This window comes from Aquarana catesbeiana, linkage group LG01 (assembly GCF_042186555.1).
Source record: "Aquarana catesbeiana isolate 2022-GZ linkage group LG01, ASM4218655v1, whole genome shotgun sequence".
Lineage (NCBI taxonomy): Eukaryota > Metazoa > Chordata > Amphibia > Anura > Ranidae > Aquarana > Aquarana catesbeiana.
The window spans coordinates 829,785,510-829,811,264 of record NC_133324.1 but is presented as its reverse complement, the minus strand read 5'-3'; the positions used below and the strand labels follow the sequence as shown (position 1 = coordinate 829,811,264).

The 25,755-nt window shown below is 41.8% G+C and overlaps 1 protein-coding gene across 1 annotated transcript in view; it reads right to left on the bottom strand.

Annotated features, from left to right (window-relative positions):
* The window catches only part of GABRA2 (gamma-aminobutyric acid type A receptor subunit alpha2), a 309,547-nt gene that overhangs the window by 190,846 nt on the left and 92,946 nt on the right, over window positions 1-25,755 (bottom strand). Inside the window, exon 4 of the mRNA XM_073608489.1 lies at window positions 24,411-24,478. Within this exon, the coding sequence (XP_073464590.1) occupies window positions 24,411-24,478 (68 nt within the window). The remainder of the gene's footprint in view (window positions 1-24,410; window positions 24,479-25,755) is intronic.

The following is a 25,755-nucleotide window of genomic DNA, read 5'->3' as shown; positions in this document are numbered from 1 at the left end:
TACAGTAAAAAAGAGCAGAACAATAGAGAGAGAATAGAGAGAGAGAGAACAATGAAACGACAACTATTTTTTTAATTTATATATTTTTTTGTGTTTTTTTTTTTTTTTTTACACTTTTTTTGTAACTGTAACTTTTATAACTGTAACCGGTTCCAGGTTCGGGTCTCTAAAAATGCGATGGCATTTTGGGAGACCCTGTGAAAGTGTGCCTAGTCTGTGCAGTGCTGTACCCTACGCTAATACTCAACTAGTGTATGGTAGCGTTCAAAACATTCACCAATGCAAAGACCAGGATTGCCAGGACAGGAAGGACAATATTAGCGGGTGTCACGCCTATATCCGCGCTTGCTGCAGACACAACATGTTTGTCTTCTTCTTGGTGGCAGCGGGACACTACTTGTGCTTGCCACCTCACCAGCTTGAACTGCACTTATGGGACTCGCCACGTCACCATGTGTTACTGCAGTGCTGGTTTGACTACGACCAGGGTGTACTAGGCCGCTGGTGCTTGCCACTTTACCAAAACGCTACCAAAAAAAAACTGTTAGCGATCGCAGGGATCAGGCCTGACTCTGCGAACGTAGCAGTTATGCGTTTAGTGTTTTGTAAGTGACAGTGATCGATCGATACTGCACTTGGGTGGGCTAGGCTGGGCTGGGTGGAGGGGCAAAACGCAGGTGCTAGCAGGTATCTGGGCTGATCCCGCTAACACTACGTTTTTGGGAACCCTAAACTGCTGGGGACGCTAGTATAGATCTGATCAGATCAGATATTGATCTGTTCAGATACTATACCACTAAGGGAGGTGTACGGTGCGTGCGTGGGTGTTAGCGCTACTAGCGCTAATCTGATGCTGCCTGGGGCGACGCATATCACCGCCGGGCGATCAGGGGGCTAAACCTTTATTAGGTAATAAACGGCGGGTGCCCTGACACTATAAAAAATAAAAGAACTAACCAGCGCCACCCGTAACAGTTATACGGTGATCATTGGTGAAAGGGTTAACTAGGGGGCAATCAAGGGGTTAAAACATTTATTAGGTAGTATATGGGGGTCCCTGTCGCTATAAAACGCTGATGGCGAACCTAAATATTTACCTCCCTAACTAGTGTCACCAGTGACACTAATACAGCGATCAGAAAAATTATCGCTTAGCGACACTGGTGACGGGGGGGTGATCAAGGGGTTAAAACTTTATTAGGGGGGGTTAGGGGGGTACCCTAGACCTAAAGGGGGCTAACACTAACTGCCCTAACACACTAACTGTCACAAACTGACACCAATGCAGTAATCAGAAAAAAAAAAAAACAGTTTGGTGTCAGTGTGACGGGGGGGGGGGGGGGGTGTTTGGGGGATGATCGGGGGGGATCGGGGGTGTATTGTGTGCCTGGCATGTTCTACTGAGTGTGTAGTGTTGTGCACTCACAGTGAAGTCTTCTCTCCTCGGCGCCGGAACGGAAAATACCGAGCCGAGGAGAGATGACATCATTTTCTTTGCTGCTGTTTAGCATATAGCAGCAGAGGGAGAACCTAATTGGCTGGGAGCGATCGTGAGGGGGGGGGGGCATGAATGGATGGTACAGGTACGTGATTCTGCCTGCCCGTGCCATTCTGCCGACGTACATCGACGTGAGGCGGTCGGCAAGTGGTTAAACCCCCAGTCCACTTTCCACAATACCTAGACTTATGACCAGTAGACCCTACCCCTCCAAGGGCCGTTCCCCTCCAAAACCCACGTGAACTTCTAAAAGAGTTCCTTTCATACTATTGGCCATTGAGGAGGGAGGTAAGAGACCATCTCCACCCCCCCAACACTCCTCTCTCTCACCTTTATTCTCCCCCCTTTATACCCATTTGCTTACTCCCTCTCACTAAGCTATACCCCAGAGACTACTTTGCATATACCACATATGACCCCTCTCTAGGTCTCACATGGATCAAACGATTCACAATTCCCTCTCCATTACTGGTATTACTTCCCCCCTTCCGAGCAAACTCTGTTGCACTCACCCAAACAACAAGGAATACTAAGCTCTATCTATTTAAAAAAAAAGCTAGCAGTGTGGAGTTCAAGAACTAATTTTATAGTCTAGTTCAATAATTAATCAATAGTTTGGAACTACTTTTTCTATTATATGACCTACAATGCCTTGCAAAAGTATTCACCCCCTTGGCTTTTTACCTATTTTGTTGCATTACAGCCTTTAGTTCAAAGTTTTTTTAACCAGTTGCCGACCGCCGCACACCAATGTACGTCGGCAGAATGGCATGGGCAGGCATATGGGCGTACCTGTATGTCCCTGCCTCCCAACGGGCGGGGGGCCTCCCTGGTGCCTGCGGCGGTCGTAATCATTACAAGAGCGATCCATGCTAAGGGGGAGGCCACCGATTCATGGATTGCTCCTGACGAATTAAAAGCTTCCCCTGCTTCTGTAATGTAAACAGAAGCAGAGGAAGTGATGTCATCTATCCTCGTGTTGGTCTTTTTGTTCCGGCGCCGAAGAGAGAAGACATCAAGTAAGTGTGCACCACCACTACACTAACAGTAGAACACGTAGGCACACAAATAACCCCCCGATCACCCCCCTGTACCCCCTGTCACAGTGACACCAATAGCAGTTTTTTTTTTTTTTACTGATCACTGCATTGGTGTCATTTGTGACTGTTATAAGTGGTAGGGCAGTTAGTGGTAGGCCCCTTTAGGTCTAGGGTACCCCCCTAACCACCCCTAATAAAGGTTTAACCCCTTGATCACCCCCAGTTAACCCCTTCTTCACTTGTCGCCAGTGTCGCTAAGTGATCTTTTTTCTGATCGCCGTATTAGTGTCACAGGTGACGCTAGTTAGCCAGGTAAGTATTTAGGTTCACTGTCAGCTTTTTATAGCATCAGGTAACCCCATATACTACCTAATAAAGGTTTTAACCCCCTGATTGCCCCCTAGGTAACCCTTTCACCAGTGATCACCGTATAAGTGTTACGGGTGACGCTGGTTAGTTAGTTTGTTATTTAGGTTCACCGTCAGCTTTTTATAGCATCAGGTACCCCCATAAACTAGAAAAATTGGGAAAAAAACTGCGCATCAAAAAATGATAACAATAACATGTGCTGCAAAGTCCTATATGTGACACAAACACACAAACGTAAATAGGAAAATTATTGACTCGCGCATCTAAACAAATTACAATATATGTCACTGAATATTTTTAAAGCAAAAGTGCAAATAACCATATGTGCATACAATAAACCCAATTATGGGTACGGGGTTTAAAGGATCCAACCCCCCCCTAGGCAAGTATAATAGACCATATAAATATGGAACATTAGTGCAGAAAGTAAACGTGAAAAATTGCAATATATATTAAATAAGAAATGTAATAAAAGTCCACACACATAGACACCAAAGGGTGATGTTACAATCCAAAATTTATCCAATAATATGTGAAATCCTAGGTATATGGGTCCGCCACCATGAATAAAGAGCCTGGCCGCTTACCAGAACCCCATGACCCCCCGTTACAGAGGGTCTAAATGGGCTTTGAAATCCTGCTGTTGAACCGCCAAGGTAGGAACTGTGCTAGGACATCAAGAGCTTAAATGCAGATAGATGGATCCACAAGGAAAGGAGACTCATCTCTCAGCGAAGTATTATCATCATAAAGGGAAAAACAAAAGGCTCCGATAGTGTAAAACCAAATGATATTTATTAAAATATAGTAAAAACTCACATGTAGTTAAGAAAAAACCTCTGAAGAAAGACAGTCTGCGGCACCGGCCGGATGTTCGCAGATAGCCCGTCCAGCTGGAGTAGCAACGACAGAGGGAGGTGACGCGATGACACCGCTCAGCCCTACGCTGCGTTTCGCAAAAGATTTGCGTCTTCCAGGTGCCCCTGGAAGCATACACCTCCCTTGGTGGTATAGTATGTGAACTGATCGATATCTGATCTGATCAGAACTATACTAGCGTCCCCAGCAGTTTAGGGTTCCCAAAAATGCAGTGTTAGCAGGATCAGCCCAGATACCTGCTAGCACCTGCATTTTGCCCCTCAGCCCAGCCCAGCCCACCCAAGTGCAGTATCGATCGATCACTGTCACTTACAAAACGCTAAATACACATAACTGCAGCGTTTGCAGAGTCAGGCCTGATCCCTGCGATCGCTAACAGTTTTTTTGGTAGCATTTGTTACATTTGCTTACAGTCTAGGAGCTTTTTTACCTGTGAGTCTCACTACTGTACCAGTAAATTTAGAGCCCAAAATGGCAAATCGAAGGTACAGTAGTAAAGAGGCCTACACGCTTCTGAGCATGACAGACAGTGAAGAGGAAGTCACTCATCTGTCAGATTCAGGCTCAGAATACGATCCTGTAGATGACAGCGGCTCCATGACAGATAGCTCTGACAAGGGAGTTGTGGTCCCTGCCAAGGTCAGGCGTACCAGACCCTGATCTTCTTCTGCTGTTGAGGTGCAAGAACCGCAGGGCTCTCATATGGAGCAGAGTAGTACTAGCGCCGCTATTCCTTCTGGTGAACTGGCAAGCACCAGCGGCCTAGTACACCCTGGTTGTACATCCAGCACTGCAGTAACACATTGTGACGTGGTGAGTCCCATAATTGCAGTTCAAGCTGGCGAGGTGGCAAGCACAAGTAGTGTCCTGCTGCCATCAAGAAGACAAAGACAGGCCTGTCGTGCCCATAGTGTCCTTCCTGCAGAATTCGCCAATCCTAATTGGGATCTCATCACTTCTGCAGCACCAGTACTTCCCCCATTCACTGGCCAACCCGGCATTCAGGTGGAAACAGTTGATTTTACGTCACTTGATTTTTATTCACTGTTTTTCACCGAAGATCTCTATAGATCTGTTGTGTACCAAAGCAATTTGTATGCTGGTCAATACATCGCCACTAATCCCCAGTCCTCCCTTGCCAGAGATTGGAAACCAATTACGGTTTCCGAATTTAAGACCTTTCTGGCCCTATCCCTTGACATGGACATTACTTAAAAGAGTGAATTGCGGACATATTGGTCCACTGACCCAATTCACCATATGCCCGTATTCTCTGCTTCCATGGCCAGGGCATGATATGAGCAGATTTTGCGGTTCATGCACTTCAACAACAATGAACTCTGTTGTCCTCGTGGAGACCCTGGATACGATCAGGTCTACAAAATTCGGCCCCTCGTAAACCACTTCAACCAACGTTTTGCAGTTTTGTTTACTCCCCATTAAGTTGTCTGCGTTGATGAGTCCCTGATTACGTTTTCTGGTCACTTGTCATTCAAACAGTATCTTCCCAGCAAGCGTGCCAGTTACGGGGTCAAGATGTATAAGCTCTGTGACAGAGCCACAGGCTATACATGTAGTTTTATGGTTTACAAGGGAAGAAATAGTCACGTAGAGCCGACAAACTACCTTGACTACATAGGAAGCGCTGGCAAGATTGTGTGGGACTTGGTGTCACCCTTATTCAGAAAGGGGTACCATTTGTATGTGGACAATTATTACACGAGCATGCCACTTTTTAGTCACTTGTTTGATCTTCAGATTGGAGCATGTGGCTCCGTGCGATTGAATCGCCGGGGCTTTCCCCAGAGGCTTGTAGATTCCCATCTTAGGCTGGGGGAGAGAGCCTGCTTGAAGTGTAATAACTTGCTCGCTATGAAGTGGAGGGATAACAAGAATGTTTTCGTTCTTACCTCCCTTCATGCAGACGTGACAGTCCAAATTACTACGGTGACTGGTGTTGTGGAGAAACCCCTCTGTGTCCACGAATATAACCAAAATATGGGAGGAGTAGACCTCAACGACAAGTTGTTGGCGCCGTACCTAGTTGCGCGCAAGGCCAGACGCTGGTATAAAAAAGTGTCTGTATACAGTACTTATTTCAATTGGCTTTGCTGAACGCTCATGTGCTATACAGAGCTTCAGGACGGACTAGATCCTTCCTTAAATTCCAGGAAAAGATCATCAGAGACCTTCTGTTTTCAGACGGTGCTCCACCTCACCTTCCCAATCCAAATGCAGTAAGCCGTCTGCATGAGAGGCATTTTCCTTTTGTCCTCCCGAGTACCCCTACCCAACGAGCCCCCCAAAGAAAATGTTGTGTCTGTATAAAGCACCAGCTATTTTTGTCCCTCCTGTCCTGATAATCCTGGTCTTTGCATTGGTGAATGTTTTGAACGCTATCATACACTAGTTGAGTATTAGCGTAGGGTACAGCATTGCACAGACTAGGCACACTTTCACAGGGTCTCCCAAGATGCCATCGCATTTTGGGAGACCCGAACCTGGAATCGAACCGTTACAGTTACAGTTACAGTTACAAATAAAAGTGTAAAAAAAAATAAAAAAGTAAAAAATAAAAAAACACAAAAAAATATAAAATAAAAAAACAAAAATACAAAAATAGTTGTCGTTTAATTGTTCTCTCTCTCTCTATTGTTCTGCTCTTTTTTACTGTATTCTATTCTGCAATGTTTTATTGTTAACCATTTTTTTGTTTTTAGGTACGCCATTCAGCTGCAGCGCGGATTTATTTATCTTGACAGCAACAGCGTTTGCTCCCACGATACATAAAGCCGTGACTCCAGCGCTGTCGGAGGTGATTTCACCACCACAGTTAAAAAAAAGAGCATATATGCCGAAGCATGGGGGTAGCAGGGGTGGAGGAGCAATTTGCTCCTAACTTTTGGGGCGGATGCCCCCATGCTTCAGCATATATATATTTTAGGCACAGGTTGCGTTAAAAAATGTTTTATTTTTTACTATGTTTTTTTTTGTATTTGCTTTGCAGGTATGGTAAGTCGTACTTTAATGTTACTTTGTTTTATTGTTAACCATCATTTGCTTAGCAGGTACGCCATTCGGCTGCAGCGCGGATTTATTTATCTTGACAGCAACAGTGTTTGCTCCGATACATAAAGCCGCGACTCCAGCGCTGTAGGAGGTGATTTCACCACCACAGTTAAAAGCAAAATGGTGCATGTATGCCCATCATTAGAAGTGGGTGAATAAAGGGATGTATTCCAATGATGGGCATACCCACCGATCAATCTCTTTTTTTCGTTCAGCCCACAGACTGCATGAAAAAAAAGATTACAATATATGCCCAACAAGGACCAGCAACATACTGGTATGTTGCTGGAGTACGTTGCTGGACTTTGAGTGGTTATACCAGAATAATGGCTGCGTGTTTAGGTATCATCTTGGTATCATTCTTTTCAGCCAGCGGCCGGCTTTCATGTAAAAGCAATCCTAGCAGCTAATTATCCTCTAGACTGCTTTTGCAAGCAGTGGGAGGGAATGTCCCCCCCCCCATCTTCCATGGCTTTCTCTGGCTTTCCTGTCCCAACAGGGAACCTGAGAATGCAGCCGGTGGTTCCGCCAGCTGACCATAGAGCTAATCAGAGACCAGAACGGCTCCAATCATCTCTCTGGCCTAAGAAACTGGAAGCTACGAGCATTTCATGACTTAGATTTCGCCGGATATAAACAACGCCACTGGGAAATTGGGAAAGCATTTTATCCCACCGATCTTGGTGTGGTCAGATGTTTTGAGGGAAGAGAGATCTAGGGTCTAATAGACCCCAATTTTTTTTAAAAAAGAGTACCTATCACTACCTATTGCTATCATAGTGGATATTTACATTCCCTGAGATAACAATAAAAATAATTTAAAAAATATCCCCCCCTGCTCTCGCGCAAAGGCGAACGCAAGCGTCGGTCTGGCGTCATATGTAAACAGCAATTGCACCATGCATGTGAGGTATCACCACGAAGGTCAGATCGAGGGCAGTAATTTTAGCAGTAGACCTTCTTCGTAAATCTAAAGTGGTAACCTGTAAAGGCATTTAAAGGTTTTTAAAAATGTATGTAGTTTGTCACCGCTGCACGTTTCTGTGCAATTTTAAAGCATGTCGTGTTTGGTATCCATGTACTCGGCCTAAGATCATCTTTTTTATTTCATCAAACATTTGGGCAATATAGTGTGTTTTAGTGCATTAAAATTTAAAAAGTGTGTTTTTTCCAAAAAAAGTGTTTGAAAAATCGCTGAGCAAATACTGTGTGAAAAAAAACGTTAAAAATTTAAAAAAATATATAATGTTTGGGGGTTCAAAGTAATTTTCTTGCAAAAAAAAAAATATTTTTTCATGTAAACAAAAAGTGTCAGAAAGGGCTTTGTCTTCAAGTGGTTAGAAGAGTGGGTGATGTGTGACATAAGCTTCTAAATGTGCATAAAATGCCAGAACAGTTGAACCCCCCCCCCCCCCCCAAATGACCCAATTTTGGAAAGTAGACACCCCAAGCTATTTGCTGAGAGGCATGTCAAGTCCATGGAATATTTTATATTTTGACACAAGTTGCGGGAAAAAGACAATTTATTTTTTTTTTTTTGCACAAAGTTGTCACTAAATGATATATTGCTCAAACATGCCATGGGCATATGTGAAATTACACCCCAAAATGCATACTGTTGCTTCTCCTGAGTACAGGGATACCACATGCGTGAGACTTTTTGGGAGCCTAGCCGTGTACGGGACCCCAAAAACCAGGCACCGCCTTCAGGCTTTCTAAAGCAGTGTACACACGGGCAGACTTTTTGACCAGACTGGTCCTACAGGACGAATCCATCGGAAAATCCGATCGTGTGTGGGCTTCATCGGACCTGCAGCAGACTTTTTCGGTCGAAAATCAGACGGACTTTAGATTTAGAACATGTTTCAAATCTTTCCGATGGACTCGAGTCCGGTCGAAAAATCCGCTTGTCTGTATGCCAGTCCGACGGACGAAAACCGACGCTAGGGCAGCTATTGGCTACTGGCTATCAACTTCCTTATTTTAGTCCGGTCGTACGTCATCAAGTACGAATCCGTCGGTGTGATCATGTGTAGCCAAGTCTGTTAATTCAAAAGTCTGTCGGAAGTCCATCAAAAGTCCGTTGAAAGTCCGTCGGAAAGACCGTCGGACCTTTGGTGTCGAAAAGTCCGCCCGTGTGTACACGGCATTAGGGTGTAATTTTTTTATTTCATTCCTCACTACCTATCACAGTTTCGGAGGCCATGGAATGCCCAGATGACATGAAACCCCCCCAAATGACCCCATTTTGGAAAGTAGACACCCCAAGCTATTTGCTGAGAGGTATGGTGAGTATTTTGCAGATCTCGCTTTTTGTCACAAAGTTTTGAAAATTGAAAAAAGAAAAACAAAAATACATTTTTCTTTTCTTTCTTCATTTTCAAAAACAAATGAGAGCTGCAAACTACTCACCATGCCTCTCAGCAAATAGCTTGGGGTGTTTACTTTCCAAAATGGGGTCATTTGGTGGGGGTTGTGCTATCTTGGCATTTCATGGCCTTCGAAACTGTGATAGGTAGTGAGGAGTGAAATAAAAAATTTACGCCCTTAGAAATCCTGAAGGTGGTGCTTCGTTTTCGGGCCCTGTACATGGCTAGGCTCCCAAAAAGTCCCACATGTGGTATCCCCATACTCAGAAGAAGCAGCAGAATGTATTTTGGGGTGTAATTCCACATATGCTCATGGCATGTTTGAGAAATATATCATTTAGTAACAACTTTGTGCAAAAAAAAAAAAAAAGTTTGTCATTTTCCCGCAACTTGTGGCAAAATATAAAATATTCCATGGACTCAACGTGCCTCTCAGCAAATAGCTTGGGGTGTCTACTTTCCAAAATGGGGTCATTTGGGGGGGGGGGGTTGCTATCTTGGCATTTTATGGCCTTCAAAACTGTGGTAGGTAGTGAGGAGTGAAATCAAAAATTTACGCCCTTAGAAATCCTGAAGGCGGTGCTTGGTTTTCGGGGCCCCGTACATGGCTAGGCTCCCAAAAAGTCCCACACATGTGGTATCCCCATACTCAGGAGAAGCAGCAAAATGTATTTTGGGGTGCAATTCCAGGTATAACTATGGCATGTGTGAGCAATATATCATTTAGTGACAACTTTTTGTAAAAAAATGTTTTTATTTTTTGTCATTATTCAATCACTTGGGACAAAAAAATAAAATATTCAATGGGCTCAACATGCCTCTTAGCAATTTCCTTAACGGGGAAACGTCTACTAACGTCTACTTTTCAAAACGGGGTCATTGGGGGGGGGGTTGTACTGCCCTGCCATTTTAGCACCTCAAGAAATTAGATTAATTAATTAATAATAATAATAATAATTAATAATTAGTCATAAACTAAAAGCTGCGTAAATTCCAGAAAATGTACCCTAGTTTGTAGACGCTATAACTTTTGCGTAAACCAATAAATATACGCTTAATGACATTTTTTTACCAAAGACATGTGGCTGAATACATTTTGGCCTAAATTTATGACTAAAATTGAGTTTATTGGATCCTTCTTATAACAAAAATTAGAAAATATCATTTTTTTTCAAAAATGTTGGTCTTTTTCCGTTTATATTGCAAAAAATAAAAATTGCACAGGCAATCATATACCATCAAAAGAAAGCTCTATTCGTGGGAAAAAAGGACGCATATTTTGTTTGGGTACAACATTGCATGACCGCGCAATTACCAGTAAAAGCAGCGCAGTGCCAAATTGTAAAAAGTTCTCTGTCTTTGACCAGCCAAATGGTCCGTGGCTGAAGTGGTTAATCTGAATTATATGTGATGGATCAGAATACAATAGTCTGAGTTGGTGAAGTAAAATTAGAAAAATATATACATAAAACTATTTCTCAGAAATAAAAAACTGATAATTGGCATTTGGGTATGTATTCACCCCCTTTGTTATATAGCCCATAAAAAGCTCTGGTGCAACCAATTGCCTTCAGAAGTCACATAATTAGTGAAATGATATCCACCTGTGTGCAATCTAAGTGTCACACGATCTGTCATTACATATACACACCTTTTTGAAAGGCCCCAGAGGCTGCAACACCTAAGCAAGAGGCACCACTAACCAAACACTGCCATGAAGACCAAGGAACTCTTAACAAGTAACAAAAACAAAAACAAGGACAATATTGTTGAGAAGTAGAAGTCAGGGTTAGGTTATAAAAAAGTATCGAAATCTTTGATGATCCCTAGGAGCACCATCAAATCTATCATAACCAAATGGAAAGAACATGGCACAACATGGTGCTCTGGTCTGATGAGACTAAAATTTAACTTTTTGGCCATCAAAGAAAATGCTATATCTGGTGCAAACCCAACATATCACATATCAAAGATGGATGGTGCTAAATACAGGGATATTCTTGAGCAAAACCTGTACCACTCTGTATGTCATTTGAGTCTAGGACAGACGTTCACCTTCCAGCAGGACCCCAAACACACTGCTAAAGCAACACTTGAGTGGTTTAAAGCCAAGGGAAACATGTAAATGTGTTGGAACGGCCTAGTCAAAGCCTAGACCTCAATCCAATAGAAAATCTGTGGTCAGACTTAAAGATTGCTGTTCACAAGCGCAAACCATCCAACTTGAAGGAGCTGGAGCAGTTTTGCTAGGAGGAATGGGCAAAAATCCCAGTGGTAAGATGTGGTAAGCTCATAGAGACTTATCCAAAGCGACTTGGAGCTGTGATAGCCGCAAAAGGTGGCTCTACAAAGTATTGACTTTAGGGAGGTGAATAGTTATAGAATAGTTTTCTGTTATTTTGTCCTATTTGTTGTTCGCTTCACAAAAAACAAAAACATCTTTAAAGTTTTGGGCATGTTCTATAAATTAAATGATGCAAATCCTCAAATAATCCATGTTTTTTCTAGGTTGTGAGGCAACAAAAGACGCAAAATGACAAGAGGGGTGAATACTTTTGCAAGGCACTGTAGTATTAGTCCGTTCTCTCTTAAAGTCTATGCATAGTTTAAATGACCTTCATTTACAATTTGTCCTTGTCTCTTTAATTTTTTATTGTACGTACTTTGTTCAAGCATTTTGTATGCTATCCTTAAAAATGAATAAAAATCTTTTTGGGAAAAAAAAATATATACATTTTTAATGCCAAGACGTCCTGGTGTTGGATTGTTACTTTCTTTATTGGATTTTGGACATTCAGTACTACGTGAGTCCGGGCACAGATGTCTTGATCTCATCCTGTCTATCCTTATGGGATTTTGGGGTTGTAGCACTTCCTTTATTGCTCTAAAGTGTATCTAGTGTATGGTCCCTTCTGTGGTTGCTGATCTAGCATGGTCGGTGACATGCTCCTACTCCTGCTCCCACTGTTTGACCACCTTGCTCAAAATCAGACGCATTTCCTATGATGTTTATGTGATAACAAAGAGAGAAGACCACAGTACTGAGAGAGGGCAGAGACAGCTCAGCTCTGGCAGCAGGCATGAGCTGCAAAGGAACACCATAATTTAAAAAATGTAAGCTGCCAGTTAATACTCTGTCCTCCAGTGTACAAGGAAATAATGCACAAGGCTGGAAGATGGTAGAACTGCAGATGTTTTTAGAGGAGGAGATACTGGTTGGCAAGTGTTTGAAATGTTAGAGCAAAAATGAACAGATATTGCATGAAAGGAGTAAGAAGTAATAAAATTCACTGTTTAACACAGAGGTAAGTGATCATAAGCTGGATCAGAGCTGTGGACTAGGAAGTGTGCAATCAATAGTTGGCAGCAGTCTCCACCTACGTCCTTCCCTACAGTGATCCTGTAGTGAACACACTTTACCATCAAACCCAAAGACCTCAATTACACAATTACTACCAAACATCAAAGACTCTAACCAACTTATTTCCACTTTCCCCAGATGTTTGATCCCTCTATACTTCTACTTCAGGTCAAAATACTCTTTATACTGTACTATACTTATGGTTATAGTAACCAAACACAAAACAGTGCATAAAACCAGGATCGCTGTGAATACAATAATAAAATATCAGAATATAAATAAAACCATGCATAAAACACTAATAACACTGTGAATCAAATTAGTTCATTAAAAAAAGTGCTTTAAACAGAGTCCACAGTGTCCCAAAGAGACATAGAATATATAAAAAGTGTTCATTTGTAAATCTTCTTCCACCCCACTATTCCACCACGGTGCTCACAGTGATCATCCAGCCTCCCCCAAGCTTAAATCACTCACTAACCAGATATGCCTCTCGTATTTCTGATAGGTATTACACACACAGATAAATGTCCTGCAGGTAGCTAGGACAGTATCATTCACCATTGCTGAAGCTTAGAGCACAGTGAGCTGGGACTGCACAAATCCAAACAAGCTCAGTGTGGTCAGTCTTTAGACATGTGTGTAATGCCTATCTGAAATATGAGAGGCAAATCTAGCCGGTGAGTGATTTAGGCTTGGGGAAGGCTGGATGATCACTGGAAGCACATTAGTGGGGTTGAAAGGGGGGGGGGGGGGTGAAAAGGTAGCATTTTCTTCTGACCATATCTTGCAAAGCTGATGGATCCATTGAGAAATGGTAGATTTGGAAGCTGTGTGACCCTTTCCTGGGCTTTTAGGAAGCACAAAGAGGAAGTCCGACTGTCGAACAGCAGCAGTTGACTTCAGGTAACACCTGATAGCACATACCACATCCAAGGTGTGAAGAGCCTTGTCATTGGGGTATCAGGGAATTCAGTGACTGTGTCCTCCTGTCCCATACCACAAAGACATTGAGTTGGAGTGAAACTGGGTAAAAGGTACTATCTCAGAAGAAGGCAACCATCTTCCCCAGAACCCTCATGCAAAGGCATATCAAGATTTGTCAGCATGATGAGCAAATCCACCTGAATCCTCAAAGCAAGACATTTCCCCCGAGAAAGGATCACTCTCACCTACACAGTATCAAGGGTCAGACCCAGGTATTCAGGGCTGGGATCAAGGCAGGCTTCAGTAAATCCAGAAACCATCCAAAACTTTCCATAGTTTGCACTGTGTGGGACACATTTGATTAAAAAGCAAAATGGATTGTGCCTTCAGAAGTAAGCCGTTCAGGTACCCTATAATAGGGATACACTGGGAATGTAAGAGCCCCAGAACCAGAGCCAGGACCTTGGTGAACACTCCGGGAGCCATGGACAGGCCAAACAACAGAGCCACAAACTGGAAGTAGTGGCCCTCCACTGTAAACAGCAGAAACCTTTGGTGAGGTGGAAAGATAATAATGTGCAGGTAAGCATATTTGATGTGCACTAATGCCAGGAAATCTTCCTGTTGGAGAGAGGACACCACTGACTGAACCAATTCTATCTCAAACTTCTACACCCATAGAAACATGTTCAGTCTCTTGAGGTTAAAGATGTGATGAACGTCGCTGTTAAGTTTTGGAACCGAGAAGAGGTTTGCATAGAAACCACAAAATCTTTTGCCCTCTGGAACTGAAATAATCACTCATTGTGATAAAAGGTGATCAAGGGTTTGCAAGAGCTCAAGTCTTTCTGTGAATTAAAAGAAACAATCGAAAGCATCATGTATGGAGGGGGAAAGACTCTAAAATGTCAGCTTGCAGCCATGAGCCACTATGCTGTAGACCCACTTAACTGCAATCTCCCCACCAAACCTCTGACCCTTCATTGTAAAGAGGCCTTTAAAACCCGGCTTAGAAAACTTTGCAGTACACAGTTTCTTGCAGAACAGGGACTTTACTGAGGGCAGATCATGTTTGACTTTTTTTTACTATATTATCATTTGGATATGTTTTTTATGTTTTGGACCAGGATGGTGCTGTGAACATAGCATATCCTGATTTCAGCAAGGCATTTGATACAGTTTCACATAATGATCTAATATAAATATTGTACAAGATAGGAAATTACCTATGGGTGGTACAGTGGATATGCAGTTGGCTAAATGATAGATACCAGAGTGTGGTTGTAAATGAGGACCAGAGACCAGTCACTAGTGGTGTACCAGAAGGTTCTGTAGTAGGTTATGTTCTATTTAATCTATATGTAAGTGATATAACTAAAGGTTTGTTAGGCAAGGTATGCCTTTTTGCAGAACACAAAGGTGTGTAATAGGGTCCCTGGAGGTTTCTGTAACATGGAACACGATTTGGCATTGGTGGAAGATTGGTCAAAGCAATGGAAACTGCAGTTCAATGCACCTTGGGGAAAATAATCTCTTGAGCAAGTACAACATTGAGGGTACTGGTTAGCCAGCACTACAGAAGAAAAAGATTTGGGGGTACTTATTTCAGATGATTGCAAAATGAGCAAACAGTATGACCAGGCAGTGGGAAAAGCGAATAGAATTCAAGGATGCATCACTAGAGGGATCACCATCAGCAGTACACAGGTTCTGATTGCCCTATATAGATCTTTAGTGAGACCTCATCTATAATACTGTGTCCAGTTCTGGAGACCTCACTTACAAAAAGATATTGATAAGAAGTGTCCAGAGACGGGTAACAAAAATGGTGAAAGGTCTGGGGGATAAAACATATCCGGAGTGACTTCAGGAACTTAATATGTACAGTCTGGAGGAAAGAAGGAAAAGGGGAGACGTGATTGAAAACTTTAAATTCATTAAGGGGGTTGATAGGGAAATTGCATATTTAATATTTCCCATGGCTCACAATAACTAATAATGAATTATAAACCTGGTTAATGGGCCATACAAGACACAAGAAAGTCTCTAGTATCCTGGTGTTCCTGATTACTTTGGATGATTCATGTGATAGGAATGTGATTGTAAACTACCTGTAAGGACAAGCCAGCCCATTCCTTTAAGGAATGTGCAATTTTCCTCAGAAGGTCATTTTGCTCCTGTGAGGGTGGGGTGTCCATTTCCTTCAATTTGAGTCTTATATTACCACAGCAAAAACATATAAGACCTCAATCTCACATCAGAGCTGTCATTAGACATGTGTCTGAACCCGGTCAACGGCCACGCCATCATGGGCGGGCCTCCGTGGCGAAACAGCATCTTAAGTTAAGTATTATTGTTATATTTTCTAATATTGTCTGTATCTGTCATTACTTTTAACAAATGTTATACTTATAAGTATTTATGAGATCTCTCTATGCACATATCGAATACAACCCCGAAAAACGTAAACTATCACATGGCCATGATACAAGAGGAGTGAATAAGATTCAGGAGGGCAGTTTTAGTATGAAACCAAAATCAAGAACAGGGGGACATGACCTAAAACTAACTGGAGGAAAGTTCAAAACTAATTTTAGAAAGTATTATTTTACTGAGGGTAAGTGAGACAATCAGCAGTAAATAGCTTCAAACATGCTGGGGACAAACGTAGATATATACTCAGACAAAAAAGGTAACGAAAACAAAAATATAAAAATTGAACAAAAAAAATGGGCAGACTCAATGGACTACTTGTTCTTTTTTCTGCTGTCACTTTTCTATGTTTCTATGGCACACACCAAGAGCTGCAATTGTCAGCTGTAAAGCTGTCACCAGCAGAGCAAATTAAGCTTTAAACAAGGACTCCAGATGTTTTCTGAGGCATTTTTAAATTCCTGGAACTCACTTTCTATGGGGTCGTGCTGAGCAAACCTTGTTTTGTGGAGTGATGACCTTGTCCATGTACAAAACATCCTTTCAATTAGGATGCACGGGAAAGGATTAGGGATGCTGTGGTGGATGCCATCATCCAAATCCTGTACCCTTTGGAGTAGAGGAATTGGGAACAGGTAACTTTAAATTAGTCTGAACAACCTATGCGAGAAAACTCGCAAAGGCTTTTTGGGTCACCAGAGGAGGGGTGGGTACCAGCTGCAGGGTTCCTTGCTGCAGGACCCCCTAAGAGGACCATTCTCCAGGCACTAGTCTTCCTAGCTGGTGATCACTGCCCTGGACCTGTATAGCACCCTACCAGTCAGCAAGGCAATATATCATTGCGCAAAAGCTCGTTCTGCAGGGTCCAGTGCCCACTGGCAGCATTAGAGGACATTCCCATGTGTGCAGTGTGGAGTCTGGGTTTCATTCTAAGTATAAAAGCCATAGGAAAATGGATCCAGAAAGAACTAGTCTCCTAATCCCAGGTGGAACTGTTGAGAAGCTAGCTCTGTTTTCATGCAGAGACTGCACAGACATGACTCGAGACACTAGCAAAAAAACTGAAGTTTTGCCTTTGCCTGATTGGGAAGGTGCGACAGACTCACCCGGGACAGAGGCTATTGGAGGGGACTGAACGCAAGCCTCTTGCCCACCGATTATGGGCCCTAGCATTTGGGGGAATGGTGCTCTCTGTGAGCTGTATGCCTGGGGACCCTGGGGTTGGTGTTACTTTGGATTCAGCTCCATGTCCCCCCAAAACACACAGACTCTGGAACCCTTTATATGCCATATTAGAATGATAAGACTGAATTATACTGTTGGGACACATCCTGTGAGGAGATGATAATGTCATCAACTCCAACTACCTGCCTGATGTCAGCTATAATGGGTTTAATGTAAATAAGTTTAGTCTAGGTTCTAAGGGTATTCAACTCATTGTTGTTTGTTCTAATTAACCCTGTGTTGATGTTTATGGTAATGTATGTTAATTGAATGAGCTGATCACATTGTCCTCTATACAATGTAGGAGACGGGACGACTCCTATTGGAGCTCATGTTAATTAGGTTAGCTTTGAGTCAGCCTGGTGTATAAATGTGTGTGAGATCTCAAATAAAGAAGTTAGTTCTGATGTACTCCAAGACTGGTGTTGTCTAGTTCTTGGGGGTTCCTATAGCCAGATCCATTGGACTCGTGTTCCAGAACTTAGGAAGCGGTATACTAACGGAAGCACTCAAGCGGAGTGAGGGACGTTCCGTGACAGAAGGGTTATGCCTGGGAGGGTATTTTCTGTCTGTGTCCAGTCACTTGAAGGTGACAGCAAAACTCTATTTTAATGGAGATGAAGGTACCCCTGCGTCCTGGGATGTATGGATTTTTAAGGGGCATACTCTTCTTGCTTTATCTATAATGCAATTGTCTGGTTGAAGACTACTTTTGTCATAATTGTAAAGTACTGAGACTATCTTGTAAGATCATATGTTGTACTGTAACACACACTGTTTGTGGTACCTCTTTAGAGACTTGTCAGGAGGGGTGCATTTAGAGATGTCAATTATGGCTATTTAAGACAGAAATAGAACATGGATGCAAGTAATGCCTTTATCAAAGACTTTACAGAAGAAAACAGATTAAACTGCTGACATATGAGCACAAGATGGAGAACAACCTAGAAGCTACAGCAATTTAAAACCACAAAGCAAACTGAAAATAAAGGGGCTGCTAAATATATCACAATAGTGTGCACACATTTCCTGCCATTTATATTGTAGTATGTCGGGAAGGGAAGGATAGAGTATGGATATAGTTTATAGACCACAGAACAAACTATTGATGGGAAATCTTTCTATGGTTTTATCCCGTCTGAAAAATAAATGGTTTACCAGACCAAAAAGGAAGACATAAGTTAATATATTTAAAATATAAGAAAGGCCACAAAAAAAAGGAACACAGTTATAATTAATGATGAGTGTGAGTGAAGTGCATTATCAATAAAAGCATAGTCCTTAATGGAGAATTAAAATGCCCACACACATTAAAGTCTGGTCCCTTGAGACACCAAATTGCTCCGTATTTGAACCAAATCTAAGAACAGTTTAAGCGGAATTTTGCCCATAACAACGTGATGAAAAGTAAAATTCTTTAGCGAGGAACATATATTCCACATTAGTAATTATGAATGCCAGGATTACTGTCACATTTGCTTGTGTCCTCAACCAAACTGTCAAACCAACAAATTGTTGGTGTCATAACTAATCACACGTCCGGCACCAACGCAGTTGCAAATCAAACAGAAGCAGTTTCCTTTGCTGTAATGGATAGGAGGGTCTAATTTCTCTTTAAGGCTGTCAGCAGATCGGCCTCTACAAACTCGGCAGTGCCTAAAAATGGTGAGCAACTGAGCATGGGCACAGCAGAGTGAGACAGTGTATTACTGGATTTTAAACAGTAATAGGCACTTATTTTTTTAATGTTTTACAGTACATAGATATACGTGCAAAAGGGGCCAACCTAAAGTCATCTAGCAGAACTTAATTTTTTTTCAGCATGTTTGTATAGATACAAAAGAAACATTATAAATACCTTTTTTCCCTTTTTTTATAAGTGATCACATTCCCTCTGTTCTCAGCTGCATGAGAGCTGAGGGGAGGAGAAGCAGCAGTACACCGAGCTTCCCAGTGAATAGCTGTGCAGCTGGGGGGGGGGGGGGCATGTTGTTAGGACAAGTCTGATCATTGAAAGAAAGCAAGCAGAGTTCTCAGCACAGCAAGAAAACTGACCAGCTTGTACTCTCCTGCTTAGTGTGGTCAGTTTTTTTCAGCAAGGCAAGGGGACTAGCAGGAAAACCAGGGATTTCACATAAAGGAAGCAATACAGAGAACACAATGCTTTCTCATACAAGTGGAGCAGGCATATAACAAACTCTTTAATTTTGTTTAATTTTTTTAGATTTAATTTTAAAAAAAGAAGTCAGACAAGGCAGAGATTTTCTTGTTGTTTTCAATAGGGTTTAGAATGTTTATGGACCTATCAAAAGCATGCCTGTTTCAGAACAGAAAAGGTTAGGGAAAAAACACACAATGCTACTGCTTGTCTACTGCTTGGCAATTAGTATTGGCAGGACAGGAGTGTGGAAGGTATGCAAGTGGGCAGTATGTGTAGAAGAAGAGTGAAGGGGGTATGACCAAGGTGCAGTATGTGAAGAAGAGGGGTGTGGAGGGTATGATAAGGGGCAGCATGTGGGGGTGGAGTGCAGGAGGTATGGCAGCAGACGGTATGCGCAGAAGAGAAGTACAGTGGATACAACAGCTTGCGGTATGTATAAAAGAGCTTTTCTGGTCAAGGCGACATTAATAAGCTCTCATGACCCAAAAACTGGCACCCCTTTTGCTACTTCTGTTCACTTTCTCATCCTTTATTTCTTCTTCTTCTTTCTTTTGGTTACATGATGATAGTTCTAGATAATAGGAATCTAGTCACTCTCAATTCCAAAATAAACCTCGCGTGCCAGTCAACTTCACTTTGACAGACGCTCACAAGCTTTTGGGATATCATCTTGAGGAAACTCAAGGTGTACTGTAGACGATCCTTCAGAGGACATGTCTTGGTCATCCACATGGAGACTCTCACTCATCTCTGAAGACTGCTGTTAATTCGGAGCTGCGTGACAAGTCCGACCGGTCGAGGAGAACTACCCTTATCTATCGAGCCAGTCAGTCCCTGACACAGTGTGTACCCAAAAGGGGTGTCTGGACTGACAAATAATTTAAGTGCAATGATATATTACTTTTCCAATAACATGTAAGATACATATACAGTATATGACGGTGACTTGACAATGATGAATGATAATTGTTTTCTCAGTTTTATTATATTGTTTGTACCAATCTGTGCCCCAAGGCGATTTGGTAGCATTAACCTGTAATGTACTGCTTTTCAATAAATTTGTTTTGAAATTCAAAAAAAAAAAAAAAGAGCATTTCTGAATGCAGGATGGGAGGCAAAATGTGCAGGAGAGGAGTGTGGGAGTGAAGTATCAAATATGCTCAGAGGAATGGGCACTGGGGGGTTATTGCCTATATGCTCGGGACAAGTTAACAAGAGGTTAAAGTGGACCTTCAGTCATTTTTTTCAACTTTCCTATATTCTGCCCTTGTTGTTTTAACTTTGGATAGTAAAACATAGTTTTTTTCTGCCAGTAAATACCTTATACAGCCCACTTCTTGTTTCTTGTCTGGTCATTAGCCTAGGCTTATGACATCATGCACAGCTCTCTCTCTCACACTTGTGAGAGTTTGCTGGGAAGGGAGGGGGATGAATCATAAGAGGGCCAATGAAAGCTGCAGGGCTGCAGCTTCAGCTGCAGCCAGACTCAGTGGAGGGAGATTGCTGCACCATATATGGCAAGTACAGAATCACAGTATATATAAAATAATATGCAAAGTGGTTGGAAGGAAGCTTCAGAATGGCAAAGATGTTTTTATTACAAATTATGTGAGCAGACTGCAGTTCCTCTTTGAGGTACACACACTGAATATTCATCAGCAAGCAGGATGATGCTAATGCTCCTAAAGCAAATTACATAAGACAAGTCACTGAGGGGTTAACACTTATAAGCTGGGAGACTGTGGGGTTCATGCTTCTTCAGTGGGGTTGGATTTTTTCATCCCCCTTTTGGGGAAGGGGGAATCTGCTATTACTTTTTCATTTAGCCCCCTGGCTGAAAGAAAAAGCGAATGAGCCATGTAGCCAGATTTACTGTTGGTTTGAATACTAAGTGATAGGTGTGTGCTGAGGGTAGGATGTAGGGGAGAGACTAATGTGTATCCCTAACACACATAGGCACACACGATCCTGGACTACACAATGGGAAGTAAAGATAAACCTTATTTCTGCAGAGAGGAGAGGGAGCTAGAACATAGTATAGCATAGTTATTAAACTGAGAATAACGTTGAGTGTTGAACCTCCAGACTGTCTCTAGAATGAAGGTGGAATGACTATGGAGAGGACATGGACAGCATTCAATTTACAGTTTCTATGGTGGGAAAGTGTGACTGCAGACTGGGATACAAAGGGAATGACTAATGAGTGTGTGTGCTGGAGGAGGGATACAGGGGAAAGACTAATATACTGTATGTGTGCTGGAGGAAGGATACAGGGATAGGACCAATATGTGTGTGGAGGAAGGATACAAGGGAAACACCACTGAGTGTGTGCTGGAGAAGGGATAAAGAGGAAAGACCATATATGTGCTTGAGGAGGAACACGAGGAAAGACCAATGTATGTGTGTGGAGGAGGGATACAGAGGAACAATCCATGTATGTGTGTGGAGGATAGATACAGTGGAAAGACCAATGTGTGTGTTCTGGAGGGAGATACAGGGGAAAGACCAAGATGTTATTGAATTTTTTTAGTTTGACATTTTCTTTCCAACTAAAACTACGGTTCTTAACTGAATAATTATATAAAAGAATACAACAACACTGATCAATATCTTCCCTCAATTTACTATTTGAAAATGTGATCCAGTTACAAAAACACAGAAGCAAGCTGGCTGATTTGGAAAAGGAATCACAGATCCAATCAAACATCAGAAGCAGATAATACAGATACACTAAAGTGTACTATAGCAATAAACCTTGGCCGATAGTGAATGACCCCTATTTATCTTGCTCTCTGGATTTACAGGAGTCAAGCTGTGCAATCTTTAAGCCAGTCTGTTGGAGAAAAAGATAATTTTTCACTGAAAATCCACAAAGCTTTATATAAACACCAGCATTCTTGCAAATACCTGATTTTTCAACTCTTATATAACCAGTCTATAATACGTTTCTTGTGCTTGTGCATGCTAACAGGCTGATTTGATAAAAAACTGATTTTCACCCTTTATTCACTTGAAATACCCAATCAGGCTCAAGGGAATTAAAACATTGTAAACATAAAAGCAACGCCAAACTTATGTAGCCTAATGCCATGTGTTCTGCTGCTAATATTTATACCAACTATTCTTTTTCTAAAATGTACAGTACATATAGCAAAAACATATTTTTTGGATATATTTGCTATTAGGTGGTAATTTCTATTTGTGTCCCCGCTGGATAGGTTAACCTTCTCTATTTGTCTTGGAGACCATTGCCACCAAGAAAGAAAGTGACAGCAAATCCAAAAATTTTGAGTTGTCACCAGAAGAGGAAGAGGGGACATTTCCTAATCAGGACACTTTCCATAGTAAACTGTCTAAAAGAGGAATTCCCTTAATTTTGCAAAGATTTTTTCTCACATCCAGTTGCGTCTCTAGGACAGAAATTAAAAGTAAATCTCTTCAATGCCACACTTAGACCCCTTTCACACCGAGGGCGTTTTGCAGGCGCTATAGCGTTAAAAATAGCACCTGCAATCCGCCCTCAAACAGCTGCAGCATTGTCTCCAGTGTGAAAGCCCGAGGGCTTTCACACTGGAGCGCTGCGCTGGCAGGACGTCAGGAAAAGTCCTACCAGCAGCTTCTTTGGAGCGGTGAAGGAGTGGTGTGTTAACCGCTCCTCCACCGCTGCTCCCCATTGGAATCAATGGGGCAGCGCTGGGATACTGCCGGCAAATTGCGGCACATTGCAGGCAGTTTTAACCCTTTCTCGGCCACTAGCGGGGGGTAAAAACGCCCCCCGCTAGTGGCCAATATGCGCCGCAAATCCGACGGTAAAACTCCGCTAAAAATAGCGGCGTTTTACCGTCGACGCTATAGGCGGCTCGGTGTGAAAGGGGTCTAAGAGCAACAAAAATTAACTGGTGGGTTTTCACTCTATACATACTCTAGTCAAAACCTAAACAAGGTACAAACAATGTCCTATAGCTGTTAGAAATTTGGGTGGGCCCTGTGACAGGCAAGTTTCTTAAACCATTTTGACCCTGCCTTTTGCCACCTTCAGGTATTTTCAGAGCTCTCCTTTTGTAAAACTGGGTTCACACATGCTGTGGCCACGACCCACAGCAGGGGTCCAATACGTCCCTGTACACCGAATCAGGTGAGAATCAGGTCAGAATTTTTGCCTGAATTCACAGCTAAATCCGAACCAAATTTGCACAGGACCCTTTTCCGCCCCGGAACTGTGTGAACCAGCTCCATTGAGAGCTGGGCACACTCTCCTGTCATGCGAGTTGGATGTGGGGAAAGCCACATCCAATTAGCATATGTGTGAATCCAGCCTCAAAATGGTGTTTCTAGAAAAGTTATTAGAATCTCAGTCTAGTCCTGACTGAATGACAGAGCAGTTTTGGGCTTTCTCATCTTGTTACGAGAGGCATTACATCACCAGAGGTGTTATAGAACCAAAGAGGCCAATTTAATGTAGACTCTATATTAGTAGGGATTGAGTTTACAACAGGATTAATGCCACGTTACTAGGAGCCTCTGCTTTGAAGAGAGCCACATTACCAGAAGTATTACTGGACTGACGTGGCACCAAGTGTTACCAATGAGGTTACAGAATTATGATGCCAGAAAGTCTAGAATCCCAGACTTAACACAATAATAAATGAGGTACTGTAGGGTCAATATTATAACATGGTGGTACCAGAGCCTATGGTACTAGACAAGTCACACATGCAGCCACCTTGCCCTAAGTAAGAGTGTCTATGTTTATAGTTGCTGGGCTGTAGCCAGCCTAAAAATGACTGATAATTGAGCTTTCTTTGGTCTCTCCCAAGCTCTGGTTATTGTTTTCTCCTGCTTGTTTCTGGGGAGTGTTCCTGGCAATAATGTGTGAGGCTGCCACTAATCAGAGCTATGAATATTTATGCCTCTCTGGCCAACCATTGGCAAGTTTCTTGCCAGTGGTGCAGGCTAGGAGAGGAATCAAATATTCAGAAGTGACTTTGCAAATTCGGTCTTCCTCTGGGCCTCTTTTTTAAAGCATTATTTGGTTATTGTACATATATTGAAAGCTTGTATAACTGTACAGGAAACTTACCATATCTGTATCAGAAACTGGTCCAAAGCTGGTCACATAGATATCTGTGTGTACTTCTGTTACTCGGTCTAGGATAAAAATTGTTACAAAAAAATACATTTAATCTTTTGAAGGTCAAAATTCGAAGACATCATTTCAAGTCAGTACACAAGACACAGAATGTTCATTTCATTCAGTAAAAGCAGATAGCAGTTTATTCTAAAGATTTTGTTATAATACTTGTCCTCACCACAATAGTACATGAAATTGTAGTTCTTACAGCCACACAAATTACAGCTTACAAAAGATTTTTAAAAAGAGGATGGAAAGTAATGTATAATTTCTGTTATTAAAGTGGACCTCAAAAAGGGAAGATTTCCTACCTAATAGGTTACATCAAGAGATGTTAACTATGCCTAAGCAGTACCCTAAAAATGTTACTTTTTGTTTTGAATTCCTCAAAAAAAAAAAAAAAAATGTCAGTGCACTTTCTGATATAGGAGTGTGCCTTGGCACTTCTGTGCCTACAGCCTCATAATTGCATGTGTTACAGTGTCTGACTGCTATTCTCACCAGATTTGGAGTGAGACTTGGTGATGTCACTACTGTGCTGCTTGCAAAAGCGGAATCTGAACCTGAGGACCTGCGATGTATGCATTTTTCTACTTTTAGTACCTTCATTCTATAAATCTAAGCATATTAAATGAAAAATATATGCACGACCCTTTTGTAACTATGCAAAATGCATGGTATGTGTGTTGTGGTGTGCTGTGATGTGTTGCACATTGAGCTCTACTGTACAATTTAAAAAAACAAACATATACCGTAAAGGCAAAATGCAATTTCTCAATCCTGACAGCTGTTCTTCAAAACATGTGAGGAAATATGTTTGACAAAGCACAGAACATTACAGGGAGTGTTTCAAACTGACTTTATGTAAACATTACAAAATGCATTCACAAGTCCAATAAGTTTAAAAATATAAAAACAGAACCCATGTGGCTTACTGATAAAACTGATAAAAATACTGGTAAAAAAACATAATAAAGAAAATGGAAATTAAACATTTAGAAGTGAAGGAAAGCTTTCATCGTCTGAGAGAAAAAAAGAATACAACAGACACTGCAAAATGGAAATCGGGTGAAAATTCAGAATGATTGACAGGTTTCTAAAGGCAATCTAAAGGGTAAGTCCACTTTTGTGGGAAAAAATATGACAAATAAAAAAAATAATAATATAGCATATACAATTGCGACAAAAGCGTTGTTGTAATTTTTTGCTATAACAAAAATCCTTTCCTTTTCAAACATCAACATTGCATCCTTCTGTAAAATTCAATGCAATATGGCAACCTAGAGGCGTTCTG